The sequence below is a fragment of the Corvus moneduloides genome, chromosome 17 (assembly GCF_009650955.1).
Source record: "Corvus moneduloides isolate bCorMon1 chromosome 17, bCorMon1.pri, whole genome shotgun sequence".
Lineage (NCBI taxonomy): Eukaryota > Metazoa > Chordata > Aves > Passeriformes > Corvidae > Corvus > Corvus moneduloides.
The window spans coordinates 256475-280974 of NC_045492.1; the positions used below are offsets into that span (position 1 = coordinate 256475).

Consider the following 24500-nt stretch of genomic DNA (forward strand, 5'->3'; position numbering starts at 1 on the left):
GCACCACCATACATTGGCATCCAGCTGGTAAGAGTGGGATAGACTGAAGCTCCCCTCCCTCAATGGCTTTACTGCATTCAGTGCGGTACAGCTAGGTGTTCATCCTTGGCATTACTTCTTTCTGTCATGGGGGAAAGTATCTCCACTATACATTTTTCCTCATCTTGTCCTATAAACATTTCAAATAAATATTTGTTACTAATATGAATGAGTTTCCCTAACCTTTACATGTAGAATTTTTATTTTAAATCTTATCACATAAGAGGTGGTCAGAATCTTCAAGATGTGGGGCTCCCTTTTTTTCAAAATAACCACATTTTAAGCTATTTGAGTTAAAAAAAAAAAAATTAGCTGAGATCAGGCATTGAGTTTGAGAAGAATGACTCTTCAAAAGTCAAATGTCAACTCAGTGACAGCAAACTTCTAACAGTGTTTGCAGAAAAGTTTATCCTTCTCTGTTGCCTAATGAAAGCTGCAATTCAGCAACTTACTGATTGTCCTGTATGGTTCACCCAGAAAGGTGGATCTGAAAAGACTGACAGTAGCCATGTTTAATTCTTATCTGTAATTTTTTATCATTCTCAAAACACAAAGAACAATTCATGAACATGTATTTCTAAAACATGCTGAGAAAGCATGTTAATCCAGAAAATATATATGGCCCAAGGATGAAAAAAGAGTACATACAACACCGCTAAAACATATTTATGCATATGGTAGTTTTAAACATGTTGTGATGAAATATAAGGTGCCAGCACTACAATATTAAAACTGCTAAAGCTAGTCATTTCAAATAGAACAACCAAGGATTAGCTTTGCATTACAAACAACTACATCTGTCCTTAATAATAAAAAATGCACAAGCTTCTGTAAAACAATCCATCTTGTGAGATTCAGCTTCGGCTTTTACACAACATGGTTGATCCTCGAGGTAGATTCCATCCCAAACTGAAGGTGTACATACTGTCTATGGCGTATATCAAATTCAGCAGCTAACACAGCATTCACCAATCAACACAACTAATTTGAGAACTCTTTGTTTACGCACTGAAAAAAGGCACTTTGCCATACAGGGTTCGGTTTCTTACTCGAAAGATCACCAAAGGTAAGAAAGGAGAAACACTGATACGAATTAATCTCATCAAAATCTTTTTAACAGATACTTCCCCCAGCAGGTGCAGGGAAAGGATTCCCATGCGAATCTCTTGTCAGACAGCGCAGTCTGTGAAACAAAGAAAACTTCAGTGCCAGGTGTTCTTATCTCCAGACAAAATACACAGGCAGAGCTGGGCAGACTCCCTGCAGTGACAGAAACCAAGGGCCCACAGACAAACCAAGTAACAGCAAAGATCCCATGACAAGGGGAGAAAAAAAAGACAAGAAAAAAAAAAAGAACCCAAAACCCAGACTGCCTTAAGACGTTGCACTGTATCTGCTCTCCCCACCACCTCTACTACTCATGCTCCCACAAAACTGGCGCTGCCTCCAAAGCTGACATATTCTGCATATCCCCTCCCCCAGTCATTCAAGTTTTCTTTCCTCACTGAGAAAAAATTGCATGGAAAAAACCCAATGGAGGGGACAGCAAAGTGCATCATGATTGTATCATAAACTCTGGAACACAGAAGAATCTTTTGGATTAATGCACACACACACACACACACAAAAGATGCACACACAAAAAAACCAAGGAAAATGAGCCCAAAATACTCAACTTCAGAAAAAAATTGTACAACTTATCTGTGAAGGCACATAGCCACACTGAGGCATCTCTTTCCTCTAGAGATCCAAGTGTCCTCCTATCTGAGAATTTCTTGCAGTACAAGGCATTTGAGAGGCAAAACCCAGCTAATGTTGCAGGATACCCACCTCAAACAGAACAAATGTGCAACAGGTCTGTGGTGCAAACACAGCAGTGACTTGGGATGAGTTACACTGAGAAGCAACCTCTTGCCAGGATTCACTGGCCTGAGAGTAACATGCTGATTTCATTTTCTCATTAGAAAATATATTTCTGAATAAATTACGTTTTAGCATAAATTTCTGTGTGTCAATAGAAACACAATGGGTGTTGCATCAGCCTGTCTTTCTCCACGATAAAGACTAGTTTCATTTTTGGCTTCTTAGATTTTGTGGTCTGAAAGGGTAGTTCTCCGTTCAAACTGCAAGCATCAGAAAACAGAAGTGCTGCATAATTTGCTCAAGACTGTACAGAAAAATGCATTTTAATCCACATCTAGTCCACAGATAGCAATGTTTTCTCAGTGCTGAGTCCATTTAATGCTTTTGAGGTCAATTCCATCCTGCACCATTTCCCAGAGTGGGCTGTAAAGAAAAGAAGAAAAATGAGGCCTAGCTAAAATGCACAGGACATCATCAACAATAATTAAACAGACAATTTTATCAATGACACAAGGAATTAGGAGATATCTATCTGCCTGTCTCGCCCTTCTGGAGGTCAGTGAGCTTCAGGTGATCAGCCCTCACCTGTGTCCTCAATCCAAAATACAAGAGGTGAGAGGACAGGTGCTCCACCTCATTTCCTGTTCCCACTTTCAGCATAAAGCACTGGTGTCTCTGGGACTGAACCCTTGCATTTTCACTGTCCAGATGAGTCACTAGTCTTTCAGTTTCACCAGAATAAAACAAGTTATCAATACATTAACTCAGTAATACCATCTCTGGCTTAAAACCTCCTAGGTACTGCCCTATGTGCTTGCCCTACTCATATTCTTCCTCTGACAAAGGCAGGATCTGGGAAAAGGTTTGGTGTCAGATTTGCTTCCTTAGAAATTTGTCACTAATGTTAAAATCAGGCCCCTACCCACTTGGGGGACACTGCTGATATAGAGAAACACCACCAGATTTTTGAAGCAAAAAATTACTTTCAACCAAATAAATCCAATTCTTCCCATGATTATAACACCTCAGAAGTCTTTGTGTTCAACCTCACGTGTTCTCACCTCATTTCTCTCAGCCTCTTCACGTGCTGTATGCACTTCTGCACTGTATAGTCTACTTCTTCTTCTGTAGTGAAACGACCAATACCAAACCTAAACCAAAAGAAAATCATTAAGGAACTGAATAACATGCATATGGAGGGGGTGGAACAAATCTACCACTTACTTTTATCAGGAAAGAAAAATATTTGAAAGCATTAGGGCAGACCACTCCACACACCTTATAGATGAGTGAGCCAAGTCTTCATCTGTTCCGATTGCCCGCAAAACATAGGAAGGCTCCAGAGAGGCTGATGTGCAAGCACTGGGAAAGAGAAGGCAGGGAAATGTCAGACTTTTGTTTAATCTCTTCCAACAAAGAACAGGTCACTTACCTCTTTACAACAACCTGTATCAGCTTCCCCAGCCTCCTAGAAACCACAAGTGAATACAAGCAAGTAAAGTGATATTTCTGCTACCGAAGAAAAAAGAATACAAGGGGCAGGCATTAGCGAGAAATGAGAGTAATAAATTAGGAGCATAAGGAAAGGAGAGAGAATACAGATAATACACAAGAATAAACAAAATGCCCCATAGAGGCAGCAGAAATGCAGATTAGGAGGTAGTTAAAAAAAGACAAAGACAAAAACTATCCAGAGAAGGTAACATACCAGGAACATAAAAGGGGAAAAAAAAAAAAGGCTTCACAAGCTGCTGTTTGGCAGCAGAACAAATAAATGAAAAACAGTGCACAGAGGGATCCAGAGCAAGATGATTGCAGTTGTCAGTAGAGAGAGCTTCCACCTTGCAGCAGTATACAGAACTGGTTACATGCTGCGACTCAGTTTTTACAGGTAGCAACACGCAGTGCCAGCTGGAGAGCTGTAAACAGCTCCGCACTGCACAAAGCAGACACTCAGAAAAGATCTTCACATTACAGAAGTGTTTGGCTTCAGAGACAGTCATGTGGAGACTTGTTCTTCCTGCTCATAGTGCCAACCAGTTTCTAATTAGGTTATGCTGACCACTTTGTTCCCAAAGGTGAGGGAAAGAGGGGGGAACCTCCTTACACTCCATTCATTTCATCATAAACATCAAGTTTGTCTTGTCACTCCTGTAGTCAGAAGAGCTCCATAAAAGCACGTCATTTTCTTTCTTGCTTTTGCATTTAACACAGGAATTATGAGCTGACTTAATTCAGATACATGCCTAGCCTCACTAATTGCAGTTAAAACCTGCCAAAGGACAGAAGCTGCTCAAATGTTGGTGGCCTTTAGAATTGAAGTGTCACCAGTACAAGTTGAGGCTACTCAAATAACCAGTTTGCAAGGCCAGTAGGTAGGAATTTCTGGGCTAGTTTTTGTGGCTTTGTGGAGGTCTTTTTGTTAGGATTTTTTTGTTGTTTGGTTTGTGTTTGGTTTTGTTTGTGGTTTTGTTTGGTTTTTTTTCTTCCAGGATAAGTAAATTTGACCTTCAGTTGAAATGTGTCACTTAAACACCACCTTAGAATGTAATCAATGCCAGTCTGACTCATTAACTGAATATGCAAATATTCAGAGGAGACTATTCCTTAGCTTTTACCTTCATTAGCAGAAGCTATTTTCTCTCAAAAATACATTGCTATCCTTCCTATACATTCCACCTACCTTCCTGAAGACAGAGCCACATCTTTCAGAGCCATCAGAAGACTCTCCCCTTCCACATAAGCAAAAGATAAATTGATGCATCCTACATACAAATAAATGAAATAGAAAAAAGAAACCATCAACTAAAATCTCAGTTGTCCCCTGCAAGGCAGGACTTGCATCATGTGCTCAAGTGCATAATTCAGCCACAGCCATTAACACCAAGGAGCCAGACAGTACTAACAGGCTCAGAATTTTGCTTGAGTTACCTGGATAGCGGTGCTCTTGGTCTCCATTCATCACCACATCAGGAACTTCACTCATTATTTTTGTAACCAGTCGTTCTGCCAGTTGTGAGATTCGCTTATGGTCATACTAAGCAGAGAAACCAGAAAAGACACAAATAATAAACAGTGTACAGTCTGACCTCACTCAAACTGCTTTGTGTCACCAGCTGCAAGCAGAATTAAGGGAAAGAACACAGCTGAAACTTAAACTGTCAAACTTTGCCTGCTTTACACACTTTTTAGACACTTAGTTTTAAAAGAGAATAACCACTCAGCTCCAAGCTAGCTCAGTCTTCACAAATGTTTCAAACCGATCAGAAAGATCTACATACACAAGCTGCTGAACTGACTTTCATAAAAGCACTGAATTCTCTGTGTTTAAAGACAAGTTAGTCAATGCAGAAGATGATGCATTTTACCCAAGAAAGGGCACCTATTATGGCAAGTGCCTCTTATTTCCCTGGAGCTCTCTAACCATACAACAGAAAGACATAGACTTGCAAATTACTATGAACTCAGCTTTTACAGTAAGTAACCCGCACAGTGGGAACTGCCCACATGCAGTGTCTTGTTCTAGACTGAAAAATGAGGTCACTTATACCAAGAAAGCAGTAAGGTCTGGGATCAGCTTCAGCACACAGAACCAGCCACATGCACACATGCAATTCATGCTTGTTTACACTTGGAAAAGTTAAAAGAAAACCAGGCTAGCTCCAACACCAGTTGGTTTTAAAATGCCATAACTCTGCCAGGCAAGGAGGAGAATCCAGATCAGAGGCTTGTGCAGAATTCAGACTCTGCAGATTCTCTAGCCTCAACTTCCATAACCACCAGCTCAGATGGTGGAATTCTGCCTGTCTCCTGGGAAGAAGCTTGATCCTTTGGGTGCAGATGTCTGGCCTACGCATCCCATTGTCACTGTAAGTATTTTTACATTCCAGCTGTAAGGAAAGCATTGGTGCCCACAAACCAGTGTAGAAGCATACAGAGGCTCAGACACCAGACCTAGCAAGTAAACTTTACTGTCCAAGCTAGGAAAAAGAAAAGAAATTCTTAGTTGCAAAGTTGCAGTAAACTCGAAGTTATACTTAATAGGTCCAATACATATAATAACGGACTGGGAAGTCTTATTTTTTCAATATACATTACATAAACACAACATTCATTTCAAAGATGCTGTTAATACACATGCATAATGCAGAAGTGAATACAAGCACATAAAGCCGTATTTCACTAAAACTATCAGTTGTAGCCTTGTTGTAGAAAACTATGATTCAGACCACTTCAAGAAAAAAGAAACTTTAGAAAGAACTTACAATTACCCAAAAACATCCCTTAAGTTCTCAAAACATTCAATTGATGCTAAAAATGAGAATCAAATTTAATTTAGTTACATGGATGCAAAAAGATGTAAGGAATGCAAGACCTAAATGGTGCTGTTATACTATTTTCTGGAACCCAGGACAAGTATCTTGTTGCACAAACCTCCATCTCTTGCTGTGCCACGTCACACGCTGCCCCCAGTCCCACTGCTAGAGGGGTGGGCACAGTTCCAGACCGCAGTCCTCTCTCCTGGCCGCCCCCACTCTGCAGGGGTTCTAGCCTGACGCGTGGTCGGCGGCGAACATAGAGAGCACCAACTCCTTGGAAACAAAGAAAGATGTTTTACCCATATGCCCAGAGTTCTGAAATTATGAACAGGGACTCCAAGCTTTGGTAACATTCCTTATTTCCACAGCAAACACACATGTGGACTCTTAACTGGAGTGTCCAGTTAATGAAGTGAACAAGTTCAGTATCATTTTCTAGGAAATGGTGTTTGTTCCCAGTGTTCATGTTCAGGCTTGCATAGCTTCAGTCATGGGAGCTCAGCCTCTTCCACTGTGCTTCAATTACCCAAGGACTCAGCACTTCCCTTCCTTCCCATAATTCCTGTACACAGCTGAAGTTCATCCCTTTGCACGGAAGTTTTTATGTGCATTCACTAATGTTCTCTTACTGACTTCCAAATTCTTTCCCTGGATTACTAGGCCAGCACCAGTCCCAGGAGTCCTCTCCCTTTCTTCTCATTAGGAAGACTTATCAGTGCCAACAATTTTCAGTGGGTGGATTAGATGAGCCAGTTTTGATAGCCAGTCAGTTTAACACTCTCCTCACCTAGAAATTTTTATGTCTTCAAGTGCCCTGGTACACTTAAGGAGTGACTGTCACCACAGGAAGAACAGTTGCAACTTCCAGGCATAACAAATTGTGAAAATTTATGTCTGTCATCTGTCCAAAGTTACTGGTTGAAAACTTAGTCCTTGTCCAGATATAATGTCTTCAGCCCTCAGCAAAACTTATGCAGAAAAAAAAACGTGTTGAAAAATAAGAATTTTGTCTTTTGTTTCCAAATAGCACATAGCATACAGCGAACCTGTTAGCCTTTCTGGCTAACACCCACTGTCACAAACTAAATAGACTATGACAATAATAATAGCTGGACTTTTAGTATTTGTGAGTCAACCAGAAAATGCATAGCTGGATATTAAACCCCATTCTGCAAAGAAAATGCAAAAATGGAGTCAGGGGAAAGAAGCCACTGGAAGCAGAAAACAATCAAAAAATCACCAAACCTTTTGGTCTCCTTGTTGCAAGTCACACTCTGGTCTAAACTTTGCCCTATAACCAAGTGATTTCATTTCAATCATTTCAGCATCAGTTCTCCTTCACATCAAGCAGATGACTCCTGAAAACCCCACTGCTGTAATGCTGCCACCATTTATACAACACTGTTTCTTCCTTCAGTGAAGCTACCTCGACCCATCTAGCACTGAAGATCCACTTACTGCAGCTGTACGCTGGCAGCAGGGCCTGAGCTACTCTGAAGTCTGTCCAACACCACTCAGAACAGTTTTCTACAGCTTAAGTAACTGACACTAGGACAAACGGGTTTGACTTCATACCTTGTGTAGTTACCTTAAGGCAGGTATGGAAACATATATTTATTGCCTATAAAGCACTTCAGTGAGTACCTTTGGGCCCATAAATTTTATGGCCACTGATGCTCATTAGGTCAATTTTCATGTTGTTGACATCCATAGGAATTTTACCAATCGCTTGTGCAGCATCCGTGTGGAAGAACACCTTATGTGCACGGCAGATCTCACCTGTAATAAAAACACCAAACCAAAACCACATTAGCTTTCACTATGATCCCAAAGATTCCAACAACGGATCTAAAGCATCAGTGAATCTAAAACAACAGTAGGTTATTGAGGTAGCTGAGGTGACAAAGGTAGAAATGAGGGCTGTGATGTTTCTTTTACAGTGAAGTGGCTAAAGCTGGGCAGAGGCTACTATAGCTGATGCCTTGGCACAGGTTTAGGTAGGTAACACTACAGTGAATTTCTTCAGTTGAGAAGTTTAGAAGTCTTCTACCGTTAAGAAGTGATATTATTTCCAAATCCACACCTAACAAGTTTAAGAAAAGTGGTTGCATGGAACATCAAAGTTTCCACACAACAATGACTCCACAGTTGGACAGAATTGCTTTTTCTTGATTCTTTTTCTTCTCAATGTCCAGTACAAGCCAACCTTCCTTTCAAATTTGTATTTGCCAAGTATTTTTATGCCATTTCCTCTATTTTCCAAGTTTTCCAACACTCAACTTCAAAAACATTCTCAGAATTTTCACACACACACTTATTACTACTACCTGAAATCAGCTGAGCCTGTCACCAGGCTAAAATATACGAAGGAACAAAGTAAGGTATTGTTCATGGGCAGTAAACATAAATATTATTTATTTTTGTTATCAAAAAATCACAGTGCATCTTCCACAGAATCTGCACAGCTGCATCCGAAACCTCTCCTCTGCACAAGAGGTTCAACATGATACTTCACAGGATAAGTAGTCCTCCTGTGGTCCAGCAAGGTCAGGCCACAGGCAGTAGTATCAGGCCACATGGTAACAGGGCCTCAGGCTCCAGGGCCTGGCCTGTTGGACCTGTTATAAAGGTGTTATGAGAACATACTGGGGGAACTAGAGCTGGCACCAGCTGTCTCTGGCATTTAAACATGGGACCATAGTAAGGGCCTTGACAATATAAGCACAGGACGAAAAAAAGAGTCCTCGGGCCTATAAGCAACTCACTGATGGTCAAATGCTTGTCAATGAAGAAACGGAACCTTGAAAAACCTTGGGAAAAATGCTGCTTTGAGCTTAATGAAGAAAAAAATAAATGCAGCAGCTAAGCAAGAGGAAAATCAGGTGCACAACAAGATGCCTGCCACAGCCTAAGAAAACAATATCCTCCAGAGTATGTACTTCAGAACAGAGACAAAGCCAAAATACTGTCTAAAAACTCCAACATCTTATGAAAGGATATCTTGAATATGAAGGTGTGCTGGTTTTGGCTGGGGTAGAGCCAACTTCCTTCACAATGGCTAGAATAGGGCTGTATTTGGATTTGTGCTGAACACAGAGGTGATAATAGAGAGATGTTTTTGTTATTGCTGAGCAGGGCTTACACAGAGCCAAGGCCTCTTCTGCCCCTCGTACGGCCATGCTGGCGAGGGGGCTGGCGGTGCATGGGAGGCTGGGAGGAGATACAGCCAGGACAGGTGACCCAAACTTACCGAAGGGATATTCCAAACCATATGACATATGTCATCTGCTTTCACTATAGAAAGCTGGGAGGAAGAAGGTGGAAGGGGGAGACGTTTGGAGTGATGGTGTTTGTCTTCCCAAGTCACCACTGCATGGGATGGGGCCCTGCTCTCCTGGAGATGGATGAACACCTGCCTGCGCATGGGAAGCAGTACAGAATTCTTTGCTTGTGTGTATGGTTTTTGCTTTCCATATTAAACTGTCTTTATCTCAACCCATGAGTTTCCTAGCTTTTACCATTCCAGTTGTCTCCCTGATTGTGCTGGTGGGGGAGGGAGTGAGTGGCTGCCAGGTGCTTGGTTGCCAGATGGGATAAAACCAGGACAGAAAGGGTATGTGTATATGTTTTGTTACTGTCACAGAAAACTTTATCAACAAATCACCTGGGATCCAGGGACCTGCCTATGTAGGCACCCGCTCACCCTGCTTGCTCCACCAACCGTGGTTCTCCAGGGCCTCCCTTCATCTGCTCTGAGGTCCCCGTCACTCCACCTGCCAGCTCAGAGCCTGGCTCACCCTCTCCCTGCCTCCTGTTCCAGAAGCGTAGCTCTTCAGTGGCCTTTTGGCCTACAAAGGAATTGTTCATGACTATATATGACAATACTGGGGGAATGATTGTCTAAGTGTGGTGTTCACCATCCTCTCCCACTCCAAATCCTGCACATTTCTTCTCTTAAACACTACGAGTGCTCAAGAAATTGTTACAGTATATAAGCTCAATTTTGGCCAGTTATTCTGTGCAATTTTTTCATCCATCATACAGTCCAATGAATTGCAGCTGATCCATCCAGAGCAATGATTGCTGCAATGCTCACCATAAGGGTACTGAATTTCATTCTCATTTCCCTTTTGAAATCAGTTTTTATTTGGACCGCAGTATTATTTATTTATATTACATTTTTTATTTTAAAATATTTATGTTAGTAATTTTTCCTTAGCTATATTACACCTAATCTTTTGCATCAGTACCATTTGGGGATGAAAACATTAACTAAAATGAAGCAGAAGCAACCTTAGATGGCATCTGGAAGCCACAGTGTACTTACCAATGTCATGAATTGGCTGCTTTACTCCTATTTCATTATTTACAGTCATCACAGAAACCAAACTTGTATCTGCCTGGAACGCAGCCTCCAGCTCCTGGTGAAAGGTTCAGAGGGACAAAAATCGTGACTAACAGAGAAGCAAGATTCCTGTGCACATCTTCAATTTGCCAGCAACTCAACCAACAGTCCCTCATTCACAACAAACACCTGGGGTTCTGACAAACAGCCGTGGGGAGAACACTAACCCATGTGAACATTAAATGCCTGTAGGAAGAGGAGTGGATTAATTGCATTTGTGCATGTCCTAACCCTTCGATGCACCTGCCACCCCACTTGATTAAATCAAGTCTCAACAGGCTTCACTATATCCTGTACATTTCTCTGAACTATTTTCTTTAATGAATTAACCACCCACAGAACAGCTTAAGCCTCTTCTTTCAGCTGGCTTTAAAGGAATGGCACTTTATAGAAAGGTCACATCACTTCTGCAGCAAATGCTCAGAAAACACAACTCATTGTTGTGCCCACAGGCTGATCCCTCGGACCCATCACACACACCACCGCTCTCCATGGCAGGTGAGGGACTAGGAATAAAACTGTCACTGCCCCGTGCTACAGTATGTCAACGATGAACTAAAAACATACAATTTCTACATCTCAGGGCTGCAGCCAGTACACACAGAAGGGCTGGCTCATGGACAGACATAGGAAGTACTGTAATCACTGAAACAATGCCTCAAGTACTGGGCTCCCTATAGGGTACACAACAGCTCCACCTGCACAGCAGCAGCTGAATGGTGGGATAGAAGGTGGAAGTTTTGGTTGAGAAAAAGTGTAGGGCAACAGACAGAACAGAAAATCCTTCTCCAGATCTGACAGATTTAACTATGACTCTCATTCTACTTTGTGATATTTATCATACCTTCCTCTTTTTCATGTAAAGGACACAAGGTCTTGAGCATCAATCTGAAGTAAAAACCTCTTTTATTTTTAGTTTCTTTCTGTCAGTAACAACTTACCTTCAGATCTATGAGCCCATTTTTTTTAACAGGCAGATACGTGACACGAAAACCTTCTGTTTCCAGGGAACGACAAGAATCCAACACGCACTTGTGCTCTGTTTGCGTAGTAATGATATGCTTTTTTCTGGATTTATAGAACCTTGCAACACCCTGTCAGGCACAGTCCATGAAAAAGAAATTGGCCACTGAAGAAAGCAAGCATTAGACCACTGAAGAAAGCAAGCATTACACAAAACGATTTGAAATAAGAAATTACTACTTGGATATAATTCATTTGGATCTTTCCTGTTTCACCCAAGTCATGAATCTAAAAGGCACTGACACATAATCCATGCTACATATCTACATCAGCACTTGCTTTTCAAAGCATCTCACTTCTCAAAAACTCTGCCAAAATGTTTATTGATAGAAGCTGTAGATGCCATTAACCAAAGCATTTTTTGGAAAGCTTTTACAGTGGAGTCATAAACGCAGAGAAGAACAACCACATACTACATACACAACCTAGTCTTCAGCAGAAAAAAGTTTCTAATCTGCATGTCCACTATTTTAATTACAGAAGCAGAAGGATTGTATTTGGTGTATGCAAGATAAACATCAAATATTTTACACTGCCCTCAAAAACATGTCCTGGGCACCAAAACATTCATCCATGAATTTCCTCCACATATGTAACAGAGTATCACAAAAAGTAAATCCAGGAATGAAAATATTTGCTACCTACTCCAACATATTAACATTTATATTGTTGAGAGATGCATACAGTTCTTAAACACATAATTTTAATATAATAAATAAGAATCGGCATAAACCTTTTACCTTAATTGCCATATTATTAGATTCTGTTGCACCACTGGTGAATATAATTTCCCGTGAATCAGCTCCTATTAAATCTGCAACTTGCTGTTTAAAAAGAAATAAAAAGTTGACTTGTTAAGAAAACATACAATGAATTCACTACAGCAAAATACATGCAAAATGTTTTCAAGAATACCCCCTTGAGCCTCAAAGGGATTACAGCTGGTACTTAACAAAGTTATGCTACAAATAGTCTCTATATCTGCATTAATATAAAATACAAAAAGAATTCACAGTCATTAAGAGTGGTATTAAGCATTAACCTGTTATAAAAGAGATAAAAGCTTAAGTGGACAAAACCCCATTATGTATTACTTAAAAAAAAAAGTTATACCCATACCTAAGATTAGAAGAATGATAAAATATGGAGTTAGTCCAATGACTGCATCAACATGCTTGTGACTCCAGGAAACCAAAAATACTGAGGCACTTTTGCCTAAAGTATTGGTTTCTACCATTTCAGTTGCTCTAATCTCACTGTTAGAGCAAGTGCTGGCTTCTGCATCTTGGACTGGACAACCCTGGATGTCCAGACAGACTGGGGAACAAGAGGCTGGAGAGCAGCACCATGAAAAGGGACCTAGGAGTCTGGGCTGAGGGCAAGTGGAACAGGAGCCAGCAGTGCCCTGGCAGCCCCAAGGGCCAGCCCTGTCCTGGGGGACATCAGGCCCAGCATTGCCAGCCGAGCGAGGGGGTGACTGTCCTGCTCTGCTCTGCGCTGGGGTGGCCTCACCCCAAGTCCTGGGGACAGTTTGGGGCAAATCTATATAAGGATATGAAGTTATTAGAGAACTACAATTAGAAGTTATCCAGAGGAGAGCCATGAAATGGTGAAGGGCCCCAGTGGGTAGCCTGTAAAACAAACAGCTGAAGGCACTTGGTTTTTTCAGTCTGAAGAGGAGGAGACGGGGGTTAGACCTCACTGGGGGCTGCAGCTTCCTCATGAGGGGCAGCAGAGAGGAAGCTCTCTGCTCTTGGTGACCACTGACAGGGGCTGAGGGAACAGAGAGAGCTGTGTCAGGGGAAATGTAGGCTGAATATCAGGAAGAAGTTTTTTTACCCGGAGGCTGGTCAGGCACTGGAACAGGCTCCCCAAGGAAGTGGTTGCAGCCTTAAGCCTGCCATAGTTCAAGTAGTGTTTGGACAATGCTCTCAGGCACATGGTGAGATTGTTGGAGTATCCTGTGCAGGGCCAGAGTTGGAGTTGATGATCCTTGTGAGTCCCTTTTAACTTGAAATATTCTATAATTCTATTTTTTCTTGCAATAAATCTACTAAAGTACAGCAATAAATCTACTAAGCAAAGAGGAAGCTGCTAAATCCAGCCAACAGAGAACAGGGGGGTTTTTTTCTTTGGCTTTTTTTTTTTTTTTAGGTTCTTTTGACCCTGAATTTCCTCAGCAGCAGGAAAACCAACACAACTGTGGAGAGCTGAAGACTCACCCGCCTCGCCTTCTCCATCGCAGCCTCACTCTCCCAGCCGTATGCGTGGGTCCTGGAGTGCGGGTTGCCATAGTAGGCTGTCAGGTATGGGAGCATGCTGTCCAGGACTCTGGGATCCTGTGGAACAAAAACCACCCAACCTTAGAAAAGCTGAAAGGAAAGCATCTCTGTTCCCTCTGGACACGCTCCCTGCCACAGGACCAGCAGCACTTCTGTCAGAGTGTCTTGCTTTAGCTCAGACCAGATCTTGGAAACTTGAGGCTATTACATCTTACGTACAAGTATTCGGCAATTATGTTCTGTGCATGTAATTCTGACCTGCACCAAAGGTCAAAGAAGAACAGCATCATTTGAGAAAACAGAATCACAGACTGCTTTGGGTTGGAAGAGACTTCAAAGCTTATCTTGGTCCGCGCCCCTGCCACGGACAGGGACACTTTGCACTAGATCAGGCCGCTCCAAGCCCTATCCAATCTGGCCTTTCTTCTGAGCAGAAAGGATACAAGGTCTTAAAATGTTAAGAAAAATGTCAGATCAGTATTTTGGTTGAATTCACTTCCTGCTTCTCGCAGCTGTCCCCACTCCCGCAGGGGTCGGTGCGAGCCCCTTCGCGGCTCCGCCTCGCTCCCGCCCTGCGGCGCTGGGGCTGGCCGTCCAGGGGGTTGCCGGGCGTAGCTACAGCCCTTCCGGGGGATGCCCGGACTGCCCTGTGGTGACAGGAACAGCCTGTGCCGCTACAGCCGGCGCCGAACGCCGCCTCCGTTCCCCCGACAGCTCGGGACACACGCGACCGCTCGGGCGAGAGAACCGGGAGTCTGGGGACCCCGCTCCGCCTCCCATGCTCGGCGCGGCCCTTACCAGCGGGGTGGTGGCCTGGACATCCATGTAAAGCGGCCGAAGAGCGCCGCCGCCATCGCCGGTTCGCCCTGAGGGGAGAAGAGGGGGAAAGCTGCTGTCAGGGGCCGGCGGGAGCGGGGGCGTTGTCCCTGCCCCGGCACGGGCTCTGCCCGACCGCGGCCTTACCTGATCTCGGTCCCGATCCCGATCCCGGTCGCGATCCCGATCCCGGTCCCGGTCCCGGTCCCGGTCCCGGTCCTGGTCCCCCCACCCGGAGCCGCCGCGGGACTCGCTCGCCCCTCAGGGCCGCCAGGCGCCGCCACAGCAGCATGGCGCGCGATGGGCGGGGCGCGGCCGTGCCCGCCTCTTCCTGTACGTCACGGCGCGCGCCGGAAGCGAGGCCCGGACAGGCGGAGGCGCGGTGCGGCCTAGCGAGGTACGGGCGGGGCGGGGGCCCGGGCCCGGGCACGGACGGGGTGCTGGCGAGGTGAAGCGCGCGCTGAGGACCCCGGAGCGCCCTCCAGACCTCTTGCGCCGGGTGGCAGGCGATGGCCGCCGTTCCCGGGGCGGCCAAGGCCTGAGCCCCTTCGCTGAGTCCCCGTTCTGGCCTTGGTCTCCGTAAGGGTGGGATCGCTGCCCGTTCCTCTGTCCCCGAGGCCGGCGGCAGCCGGGGAGGACGGGCCGGTAGCGGAGGCTCGGTCAGGTGCCGCGTGCGCTGCTCACTGGGGACTGGAGAGCACACAGGATATGAGGCCCCGGAACAGCTTCGGCAGCCACAGCGGCGCTCTCAGGAGCTTGTTGAGGGGAAAACGAGTCCGTCGTTCCCTCTTTGTCCCTCCTACCTGACAAGCAAGGAAACAAGCCTGGGAGCCAGCACAACCTCCAGCGCTGTAGGCGCGAGAAGCTCTGAGCTGCACGGGCCGGCCTGCCAGCGCAGTTTGGTTATGTAAGTCTGTGAGATAAAGCAGTAAATCGATTGTCCTTTCTTTTTTAGATGCCTGTGACCGTGGGCCCGTATGGGCAGTCGCAGCCCAGCTGCTTTGACAGAATAAAGATGGGTTTCATGATGGGCTTTGCAGTGGGCATGGCTGCAGGAGCGCTGTTCGGCACGTTTTCCTGCCTCAGGTACGCCAAGGAACTGGCTTCCACAGACAGGTGGTGAGAGGGCAATAGCCAGAGAGAAATGGCCGTGCTGTGGGGTTGGGAAGGGATTTGTTCTGGTCCTGTGCCAGTCCCATGAGTGGAACTTTGTCTGGGACTCCAGCTACTGCAGTAAGCCCTGGGCTCCAGCAGGTGAGTCTGGTGCTGGCAGGGCATCACCTCTGGGTCCCCCATATGCCGGGAGTTCACAGGTTCACAGACCTTTTCTTACCTCTTGTAACGGAGGTTCATTGGGAAGCTGAGGCTGTGGAGGATCAGCTCCAGGAGAAACTGGATGAATTGCCTGTGCAGATACATGTGCAGCCCTCTCCTGGCCCTAAAGCTTCCTGAGGTGCTCTGTAAGCTCTCAGTGCCTCCATTGTGGTCCCTTTGCGTGTCCCATGCCCTGCACAGAGGAAGTTACCAAACTACCCCCGAGTCTGAACTGCAGAGCCGTGGCTGGTATTGGCACAGTCCCACTGTGCAACGGAGAGGGGATTTATTCCACCTTCCCCTGGGGCTTGCCAGCATGCTGACATGAAAACAAGCCATGCTTGCTGCTCTGTGTTTGCTCTGGCACTGCTGACTGGCTTTGCACATCACCTATGACAAAGAATCACTGAAGTCAGCTCTTTCATACTTAGCAGAACTCTTTCTGTTTGATAGTTTTTATCTGTGATTAAACGAGGGCAACGATTTCATAGTGAGGTGAAGGAGGAAAAGGCACAAAGTCTAATCCAACGGGAGTTTGAAGTTTTCCATTCCCTCTCAGTTCCCAGAGGGTATTTGTAAGCAGCACAATGCTGGTAGAGGATGCAGATTTAGGGGATTTAGAAGAACCAGTGAGAGTGGTTCTGTCATACTTGAATGACACATACTTCTGCTGTACCACTTTTGAGGGAAAAATCTCATGTTTTAAGAATGAAGTGCATGAAATTCCTTAGACCCTAAAGTCACTGCAGTGCTTAAAAGCCAAATACTACAAGAGTTTCTTGAGACAGAACAATTCTTTTTGTTTCAGTCTGACCTCAGTTAACTGAAAACTGGAGAACAGAAACACCTTTTGAAGTTTCTAGGTCTTTCAGGTGTCCTGTATTAAAAACAGAGTCAGTAGTAAATAGAAAGATAATTTTAAGTTGGTGGTATAAAAAACACTGCCAATGCAGCTGGAGAGGATGCAGTACAACAGCTCAGACAACTCTTTTTGTACTCTGGCAAGTGAAATACTGGGACAGCACTTTTTTTTCCCCCCGTATTAAGGGTATTTGGGAGACCAGGATGCAAAGCTATTCCTGCTAAGGGTATGGCAGGAAGGTTCCACTGCAGGTAAAAACACACATGGGCCATTGGTGAGGGCCACCCAAGAGCCCCTGCAGTAGTGCAGGGCACTGCAGCCAGTCTCTGTACAATTGCCCAGATTTAGACTGAAGAAGTATACAATTTGCAACCATGAGCTGATTGTCTCAGATGTTTTCGGGTGCATGTCTGTGACCTGTCAGGTTTCAGCTTTTATATAATCCCTGTGGTTTTCTTTATCTCAGGATTGGCATGAGAGGACGAGAGCTGATGGGTGGAGTTGGCAAAACGATGATGCAAAGCGGTGGGACATTTGGGACATTCATGGCCATTGGTATGGGAATACGCTGCTAACCTGGAGTTTGGGATTTATCCCAGAGTGCCCCCACCCAGCCATTCCTCCTCTGTATGATAATAAAATCTTTAGACACCTGAAGTGAGAGCTCTTCGTGAAACAGCACAGTCCTACCCTCTGTGCTCTGCTGATTGTAAGCATGCTTTTTACAAAATTTCTACTTTCCTCCCATCTCTTACTCCCAAAACAATGAGAATTAATAATCATTTTTACTACATTAAAGGTCCTGTTTTACAGATATAAGTACACCACACAAGTTTCTCCCTTTGGCACTTGGGCAGCTCACATTCCCATGTGGATGTGGAGCTGCTCTGGGGTCCTCATGCATTCCTGAGTCTAGGAAAGTTAGATGGTGGGTAGTTCAGACTAATGATCAAGTTTCTCTCCTCTTGCAAAAATAGGTGGCTTGAAGGTGGCCCCATTTCTGAGTTCCAGGTGTCATGGGGCAGATGCCCCCAACAGAGTAAGGGGGCCCAGGATTCAGGCAGGTCCCATAAGAGCTGTACTCCCAGAAACAGAGCCTTTTCCTACATTCTGTTTTAGCAGCCCTACAAGGTGGTCAGCACTCCCCCAGGAGAGCAGGGGGAATCACTCCTGCAACTCAGCAGCCCCAGAAGCACTGCCTACACCTGACCTAGGAAAGGGTTGTTGGTGGTGTACTCTTCCATTACTTGCTTTTTGAAACAAGGCCTCTCTCTGCTCCTCCTTTAGTTAAGGGAGACACATGAGCAGCAGCACTACCTCAACCAGCACCTGGTACAAGTGCCTTTTCCCATTTTTAAGGCAGAAACACAAATTCACCACTCAAAGCCTGTTCTCAGGTCAAGCACACCTAGAGAGCAGCTTTACTTCTTCAGCTGTGTTACTCTTCCCAAGATCCTGCTGTAGTATATTCCCAGCCCCTCTCCACCTTTGCCTTTTGCCTGCTCCCAGTTCCTTGATTAAGGACAGGCCCTTGCCTCACTGCAGCTCAGGCACAGCTACAGCCCCAGGGGCTGCAGAGCACGTCCTCTCCCCACACCACCATGGGAACACCAGCAGCATTGCTGCCTGCCCCACCTTCGCCCACCCCCGAGGAATGTTCTGTTCTCCCTACTCTCTGCCTTGGTCAAACAGCTTTTCTTAGTGGTTAAAAAGGCCAGGGATTGAAAGGGCAAAGCACAGGGGCAGGCTCCCTCTAGAACCCAGACTGAAAGCCAATGTAACTGACTCCTCCAGCCCCAGGACGTGTGAAGAATGGGGGGAGTGGAGGTGGGCAGGAGGGACGGATCTCTGGCTGCCTGAGGAAGATAAGAGTTGTGGCTAGGTCCTCAGCAACCACGCACGGGGGGCTGGGAACAGCTCCTGCATGTACTCTCTGAGCACATGATATCCCATTGTATACCTGGATACTGTACAGTGGGATCCCAGACATCTGGTACTGCACAGCATCTGTCACCTCCAGGCCTAAGCCCACACTGCTTAAATCACACTGGGAGAGCAGAGAAATAAAGCTTCATGAAGGCCTTTTTAAGAGAATTTTATTTGAGTGGTTCTTACAAAGATTGTTGCAATATGAAAGTCTTTGATAGAAATATCAAGCTGTCTTGTCAAACACACTGAAGTAACCCAAAAATATATTTCAGAGCTCACAGAGCTTAAAAAGAGCAAAGATTATATGCAACCAGAACAAAACATGTTTCTGTATTTCCTACCCATTTTCAGACTTGGCTGAAATCCTTCAGCTCTGCCCCACTGCACACATGAAAACTCAACCGGAAATGCAGAGATGTTTTGTTTGGAAACTTAGACACACCTCACAGTATTTACAAAGAAACTTTTACAGATACAATAATCAAAAGTTACCATCAAGAAATAAAACCCTTCAATCCTTCTATTCTTACCAATTATTGAGCACAAAGCAAGCTGAGTAGCTGTCTGCAGTCAGCATCAGGTTTTTGGATTTTCCATTTATACAAAACACTAAATATGTCCCTTCATCCAGTCTCTCTCTGATATTACCCTTGAGCAGATCACTCACATTTAGTGAAATGTAAAATGTCTTTGCTGCATTAAAAGAAAGGCTCATGAAACATTAAAAATGTCATTATGTCCCATCTGCCTTTTACAGAGTACTTGTTATCTATGAGCTACTTCTCAGTTCCTACAGATCACCTTTGTCAATGTACAAGAATTACAAGGCAGAACAAGAAGTCAACAGCTTTGTATACAGTGGAAATGCTAGTTAGGGAGAATGAACACACTGCATTTCTGCTTACTTCATTTTATTTTTAAAGATAGCAGGAAGTGTACACAAAATGACATTAAATCATTAAATCCTTTCCTTTAGTTTTATCTAAATAAAAGATAACTCAATCTTCCTCCAAAAAATACCTATGTACAAAACTGACTAAATTAATCTTCATCGTCGAACAGGAACCAGTAGTTGGGTTGCAGTCATGGAGTCTGGGAAAAGGCTGTGGTATGTTGGAAGAGGTACATACGCTGCTGTAATCATTTTACCTAATCACAAGAGGAAAAAGTAAAAAATCAGTATTTGGTCATTTCTGTAACAGATGACTAAATGTAGGCGGGTACAGGGAACACTCACCTGCGAACCACCTCCCATGCAACGCATTGACAGCCGCGATGGCAGCAGCGATGGAGGGACATTTGACATACACATTGCCCTGCAAGACACAACAGTGCAGCCTGTGAGGAGTTGGGACCCTGGACCTGGCTGTGACAGAGGCACACCCGCTCCATCAGGCATCCGCTGGCATCAATCAGTAACACAGAATGAGCACAAGAGAAGGGGACAGTGGTACTGGCAGGCACTACCCCACTGTGGCAGTTGTTGCAGTATTCAATTTTTCTAAACATGATTTTGCAAGACAGCCTAAACATGTGCTTGATCTGCAATCACTGAGCCATGGATGGCTGATCTGCTCCTGAGCGCCTTTTAGGGAAGGGATCTAAAGGCTCCCAATCACTAACACCATGAGAAAGAGAAGAGCACAAGGGGTCTGGCTGCCCCCATGGCAGCCCAGCTGCCAAGGTCTATAAAAGCCACTAACCTGAACCACATATGCTTCACTCAACATGCAAGCTCACAGCCTGGATCCCACAAAAACCAAGCACTCCCTACTCCCCCAGACAGGAAGGACAAGCAGCACTTCAAGGGAGACTGATACCATAAAAATTCTACATGAACATCAGCATGTCTGTCGTTACTTGAAAAAGAACAGAGGCAAAGGGAAAAATCCCATCCCAGCAGGGCAGGAAGAGCCTGAGATGGTTCCCAAGGTGAATGACAGACTGATCTTCGAACTTCACCAGAGACACCTGGAGTTTCCCATCTGCACATCAAGCACTGTGCCTCCCTAATCCAGAGAACTGCAACAGTCACATCCAACAACTTCAAGACACGCAGTAATGTGTGTCATTTTTCTGGCTGCCTGCTTAAAAATAGACCATCAGTAATACCCAAGCAGACCAAGTCTAGCTGATACAGATTTTTCAGGAAAATAGTATATTAAGAAACAGACTCCAGCCTTCCCCTTAGCAGTTTTAGTCAGTCTGTATTAACTCTTCCCACTGCAATCTAATTCATCCCCTTCTCATGGGGTGAACCTGAACTTAGGGGCTGGTGATTAAGGCACTAAGCAATCAATAAACACACAGAGCTCTGCTCTCAGCCTCCCCCTGCAAAGGGACCCAAGCTGTTTAAATGCCCAAATGAGGTGCAGCAAAGCTGTGCTTTTCCTGAACACTCAGCAACGCAGATAGGTGCGGTACATGAGCCATGCACTCAGCTGGGACTGGAACTGTTTCATCCACAACAAATCACACCCTCATAGCCAACCCAACAGCCCTCAGCATGAAAATCTTGTCTGGGACAGCGCTCTGAACACGCCCAGAATCTAAGCCTGGAAAACAGAGTGGTACAATGGAAACTGTATCAGTACGTATTTTATATCTGGGTCACCGCAGTGTTACTGTAACAAAACAGATTTCATTTTTTATGAAACATTAACTCATTACATAGTAGCTTGTAGTTTCTTCTTTTAAATCCACTTGCTAAGGTGAAACAATTTTCCAGCTCCATGTGCTCAGAACCTATGTGAGGTATCTTGAGGGCTGGTGTGGTTTTGGGGGTGGTGGTTTTTTGGGCGGTTGTGTGGTGATTTTTTTGTGTTGGATTGTTGGGGAATTTTTTTGGAGGAAGTGTTCTGGGTTGTTGGTTGTTTTGAGTTTTTTTCTGTCAAAGAACACTTCATTTTCTCTAAGTAACAAACACATTGTGGGCAAGGTTTCTGCCTCTCATCAGTCCAACAGTACAAGATCACAGCTGTGATCTTGAAGACTACAAGATGCCAGGGAAGGTGGCATCTTGTTTTATGAGCTAGACTGCAGCTCCTATCTAACCCTCTCTGTAACCCACAAGAAAGGGTTTCAGTGACATTGGGGCACCTGCACAAGACAGTGATGATTGGTGAGTGCCAAGTGCATCGCCAGGGCAGAACAATCCCACCTTAAGCACACCAACCAGAATATACGTTTCGGCCTTGTACCACAGCATGGAACACAAGAGGATACTTTTAGGGTCTGATAGGTAGAAATTAATCTAACTGTGAAACCATATGAAGACTGAACTTCTATTTGGGCTGTGAATTCTTTAAAAAAAGGGTTCAAGATGGTTAATCTATTTACAGACCTTCCAGAGTTTTTATGTTCTAAGAGCTGAAATACAGAGAAGAGGTAACCAGTCTGGGGATTATGTAAACACGTTGAAGTCAGAAGAAAAATATATTCACCTGTTTAAGACCCAGGTATGAATCTGAAATTCAGTCAGCAGCAGCAGTCTTCCTCTTCCCTGTTGTAACTCCAGGCCCTCAGACTGCCCACTACAAGGCTTTAACGCCATGAGTGACCACAACTGTTCCTAAGCATGGGATGACGCACACATTTACCTGCACACCGTAATTTTCTTGGAACAAGGGCCCTTTCTGCTGAAGCCTGTGCTCTAGAAAGAGGAAACTGAAGTCCATGACTTGTGGGAAAGGCAGAGCTTAAGGGAAATGCCAAATGCCTGAACTGGTCACTGCTCTCCTACAGGAACTTCAGCTGGGTAAACCTGCAAGAGCAGCACCAGAAAGCTGCTCGTACCCACATCCAAGTTACACACAATGATTCACAATAGGAGGAACCACCTACATTCTGCACAAACTAAGAAATTTTGGCTCAGTTTAGGAAAAAGTCCTGAATTTGTAACGCTCCCCCTAGACAAAAGAGAGCAACAGAACTCCTAACATCTGCTCAGTGTGTCCCCCCCGAAACCAGGCATACCTGAGCTGAGTTTTTGTCAACGTAGATGTGGATAACTCCTCCATGTTTGTTACATTCCTCAATCACATCATCTTTAATTTCTGTGTCCCAGCCAGCTTCTTCTTCACTATATAAGGAAAGGAAAAACAGGACAGAGATATCACTCAGACAAAATCCACCCCCAAAACCTATTAAACCCACCCCTGCAACATTCTGATTTCTTTCTTACATGTTAAAGTCACTGACAAATGCCAGACAATGGTAAATCACTTACGTTTGAGGATTAAACATGTTGGAAAGCTGGAAGCACTGTGTCGCAAGTGGTTGTACAGAAGCAGCTGCAGCCAGAACTGTTGTAATGAGAAAAAAATCCATTAGCATATTTAAGAATCTGCTATGCAGGGCTCTAATTTATTCAGCATAAGAGAAACAGCTCTGACTAAACAAATTGAAGGCAGGAAAGCAAAACTCAAAACCAGACACTAATGATGATAGATACATTTAAATAAATCAATACAAAAACCAGCACATTATGAATCACAGTTGAAGCTGAAAAGTGAAAATATAATTGTGTACATCGATTTTGGCAGATTTTCAATTTAAACATTAAAATGCAGGCATCTTCATTTGCATCTAAAATGTCTGCCTGAGTTGTATGTCAGCAGCACCTTTAATGTTTTGCTCCTCATGGAAGCCCAGCAGCAGCTCAGGACAGCACTACCTCAGCTGACTGCACAGCAAAGGACAGACACCTTGTGGAATTCTTAAAACCTGTTTTAAGCATGTTGAATTATGCTTCAATAGTATACTTGCTCTTTAATCCCTTGAAAATGCAGATTGTAGGAAGCATTTGACAACTGAAACTGCTCCTTCCCTCTAACTATGAAATTATTACTTGTCATTTACTGCTGCTCATCATCCCAGTACATTGTATTAAATGCTGCCCCACAGGCTGCTCTTCCATAGGCTTCAGGCTTCTGTCAATGGAGCTGCAATAAGAGCCCCCCTTTCCCATATACTTCAGACATTAAGGGTTGTGCAGTCAGATAATGAGCAACTCAGAGACAGTAAATCCAAAATCCTGGTTCTCAAATGACCCCTCTCTAAGGGAGGGAAAACACTCCTACCCAATCACAGATATCAACCCACACATTTTCTTGGACTAACACATGGCTGGGGAATGTTACCAACACTGGAGAAAATGCTACAAAGAATTTTCAGTCAAAAAATCAATCACAGCATGACTCCCCACAGACACTTAACTAACAGGATACAATTTCTCAGGTACGGGCAAATCCTATACCAAAAGCATTTCAGTAATAAAACCTACTAATTACAAGTCATATCAAGTGATCATTTACCTTCATTCTGCTGAGACAGCCTCGTTTGTAAATCTAAAGAAAAATACAGAGAAGTTAATTAGTATGCTTGCTAGCATCACTATATCATCACCTGCCAGCCAGGTTGTTCAGCTTGTATTTCTGTGGTTAAGAGCTTATTCCAGTATCTCAACCCAGTCTCACTGTTCCTCTCTAGTTGTGAAGTTTCACTAATTTCAGCTTGTCTCCTGGAATATTCTGTCCTTGACAGATTCCATGACCACAAAGCATTTCAAAGAGAAACAATCCCTAAAAAGGACAGACATGACCATGTCCTTTAATTCAGTGTATCACTCCCAGCTTGCTTTTGCTGTG

At 44.3% G+C, this 24500-nt stretch overlaps 3 protein-coding genes across 10 annotated transcripts in view; 1 reads left to right on the top strand and 2 right to left on the bottom strand.

The window, feature by feature from the left end:
* Positions 1-550: 550 nt before the first annotated feature.
* NFS1 (NFS1 cysteine desulfurase) lies at positions 551-15074 on the bottom strand. The gene is made up of 13 exons (XM_032127069.1): positions 14895-15074; positions 14730-14797; positions 13872-13988; positions 12390-12473; positions 11568-11720; positions 10549-10642; positions 7866-8000; positions 6337-6494; positions 4834-4939; positions 4586-4667; positions 3181-3264; positions 2964-3053; positions 551-2325 (listed from the first exon to the last, which is right to left on the bottom strand). The coding sequence occupies exons 1-13, from the start codon at positions 15037-15039 to the stop codon at positions 2262-2264; spliced, it is 1380 nt and encodes a 459-aa protein (XP_031982960.1). The 5' UTR covers positions 15040-15074; the 3' UTR covers positions 551-2261.
* On the top strand, positions 15061-17580 carry ROMO1 (reactive oxygen species modulator 1). Its single transcript, XM_032127070.1, has 3 exons — positions 15061-15144; positions 15703-15833; positions 17390-17580. Exons 2-3 carry the CDS (start codon positions 15703-15705, stop codon positions 17496-17498), a joined length of 240 nt encoding a protein of 79 aa, XP_031982961.1. The 5' UTR covers positions 15061-15144; the 3' UTR covers positions 17499-17580.
* Positions 17581-19002: 1422 nt separating this feature from the next.
* The window catches only part of RBM39 (RNA binding motif protein 39), a 29123-nt gene continuing 23625 nt past the window's right edge, over positions 19003-24500 (bottom strand). For 6 of the 8 annotated variants that reach the window (XM_032127064.1, XM_032127063.1, XM_032127068.1 and 3 more), the window contains 5 exons: positions 24168-24200; positions 23081-23156; positions 22828-22933; positions 20090-20168; positions 19003-20001 (listed from right to left, as the gene is read on the bottom strand). In XM_032127064.1, the coding sequence (XP_031982955.1) occupies positions 19901-20001; positions 20090-20168; positions 22828-22933; positions 23081-23156; positions 24168-24200 (395 nt within the window). In that variant the 3' untranslated portion in view covers positions 19003-19900. The remainder of the gene's footprint in view (positions 20002-20089; positions 20169-22827; positions 22934-23080; positions 23157-24167; positions 24201-24500) is intronic. The other 2 variants (XR_004243516.1, XR_004243517.1) reach the window with 1 other exon arrangement.

Bases quoted from the DNA above. Each gene is read 5' to 3' on its own strand.
- NFS1 (XM_032127069.1), bottom strand. From the start codon at position 15,039: ATGCTGCTGTGGCGGCGCCTGGCGGCCCTGAGGGGCGAGCGAGTCCCG. The intron at 13,989-14,729 runs GTAAGGGCCGCG...TTTGTTCCACAG, and splicing joins TCCAGGCCACCACCCCGCTG to GATCCCAGAGTCCTGGACAG. The intron at 3,054-3,180 runs GTGTGTGGAGTG...CTTTTGGTTTAG, and splicing joins TTGGCTCACTCATCTATAAG to GTTTGGTATTGGTCGTTTCA.
- ROMO1 (XM_032127070.1), top strand. From the start codon at position 15,703: ATGCCTGTGACCGTGGGCCCGTATGGGCAGTCGCAGCCCAGCTGCTTT. The intron at 15,834-17,389 runs GTACGCCAAGGA...TCTTTATCTCAG, and splicing joins GGCACGTTTTCCTGCCTCAG to GATTGGCATGAGAGGACGAG.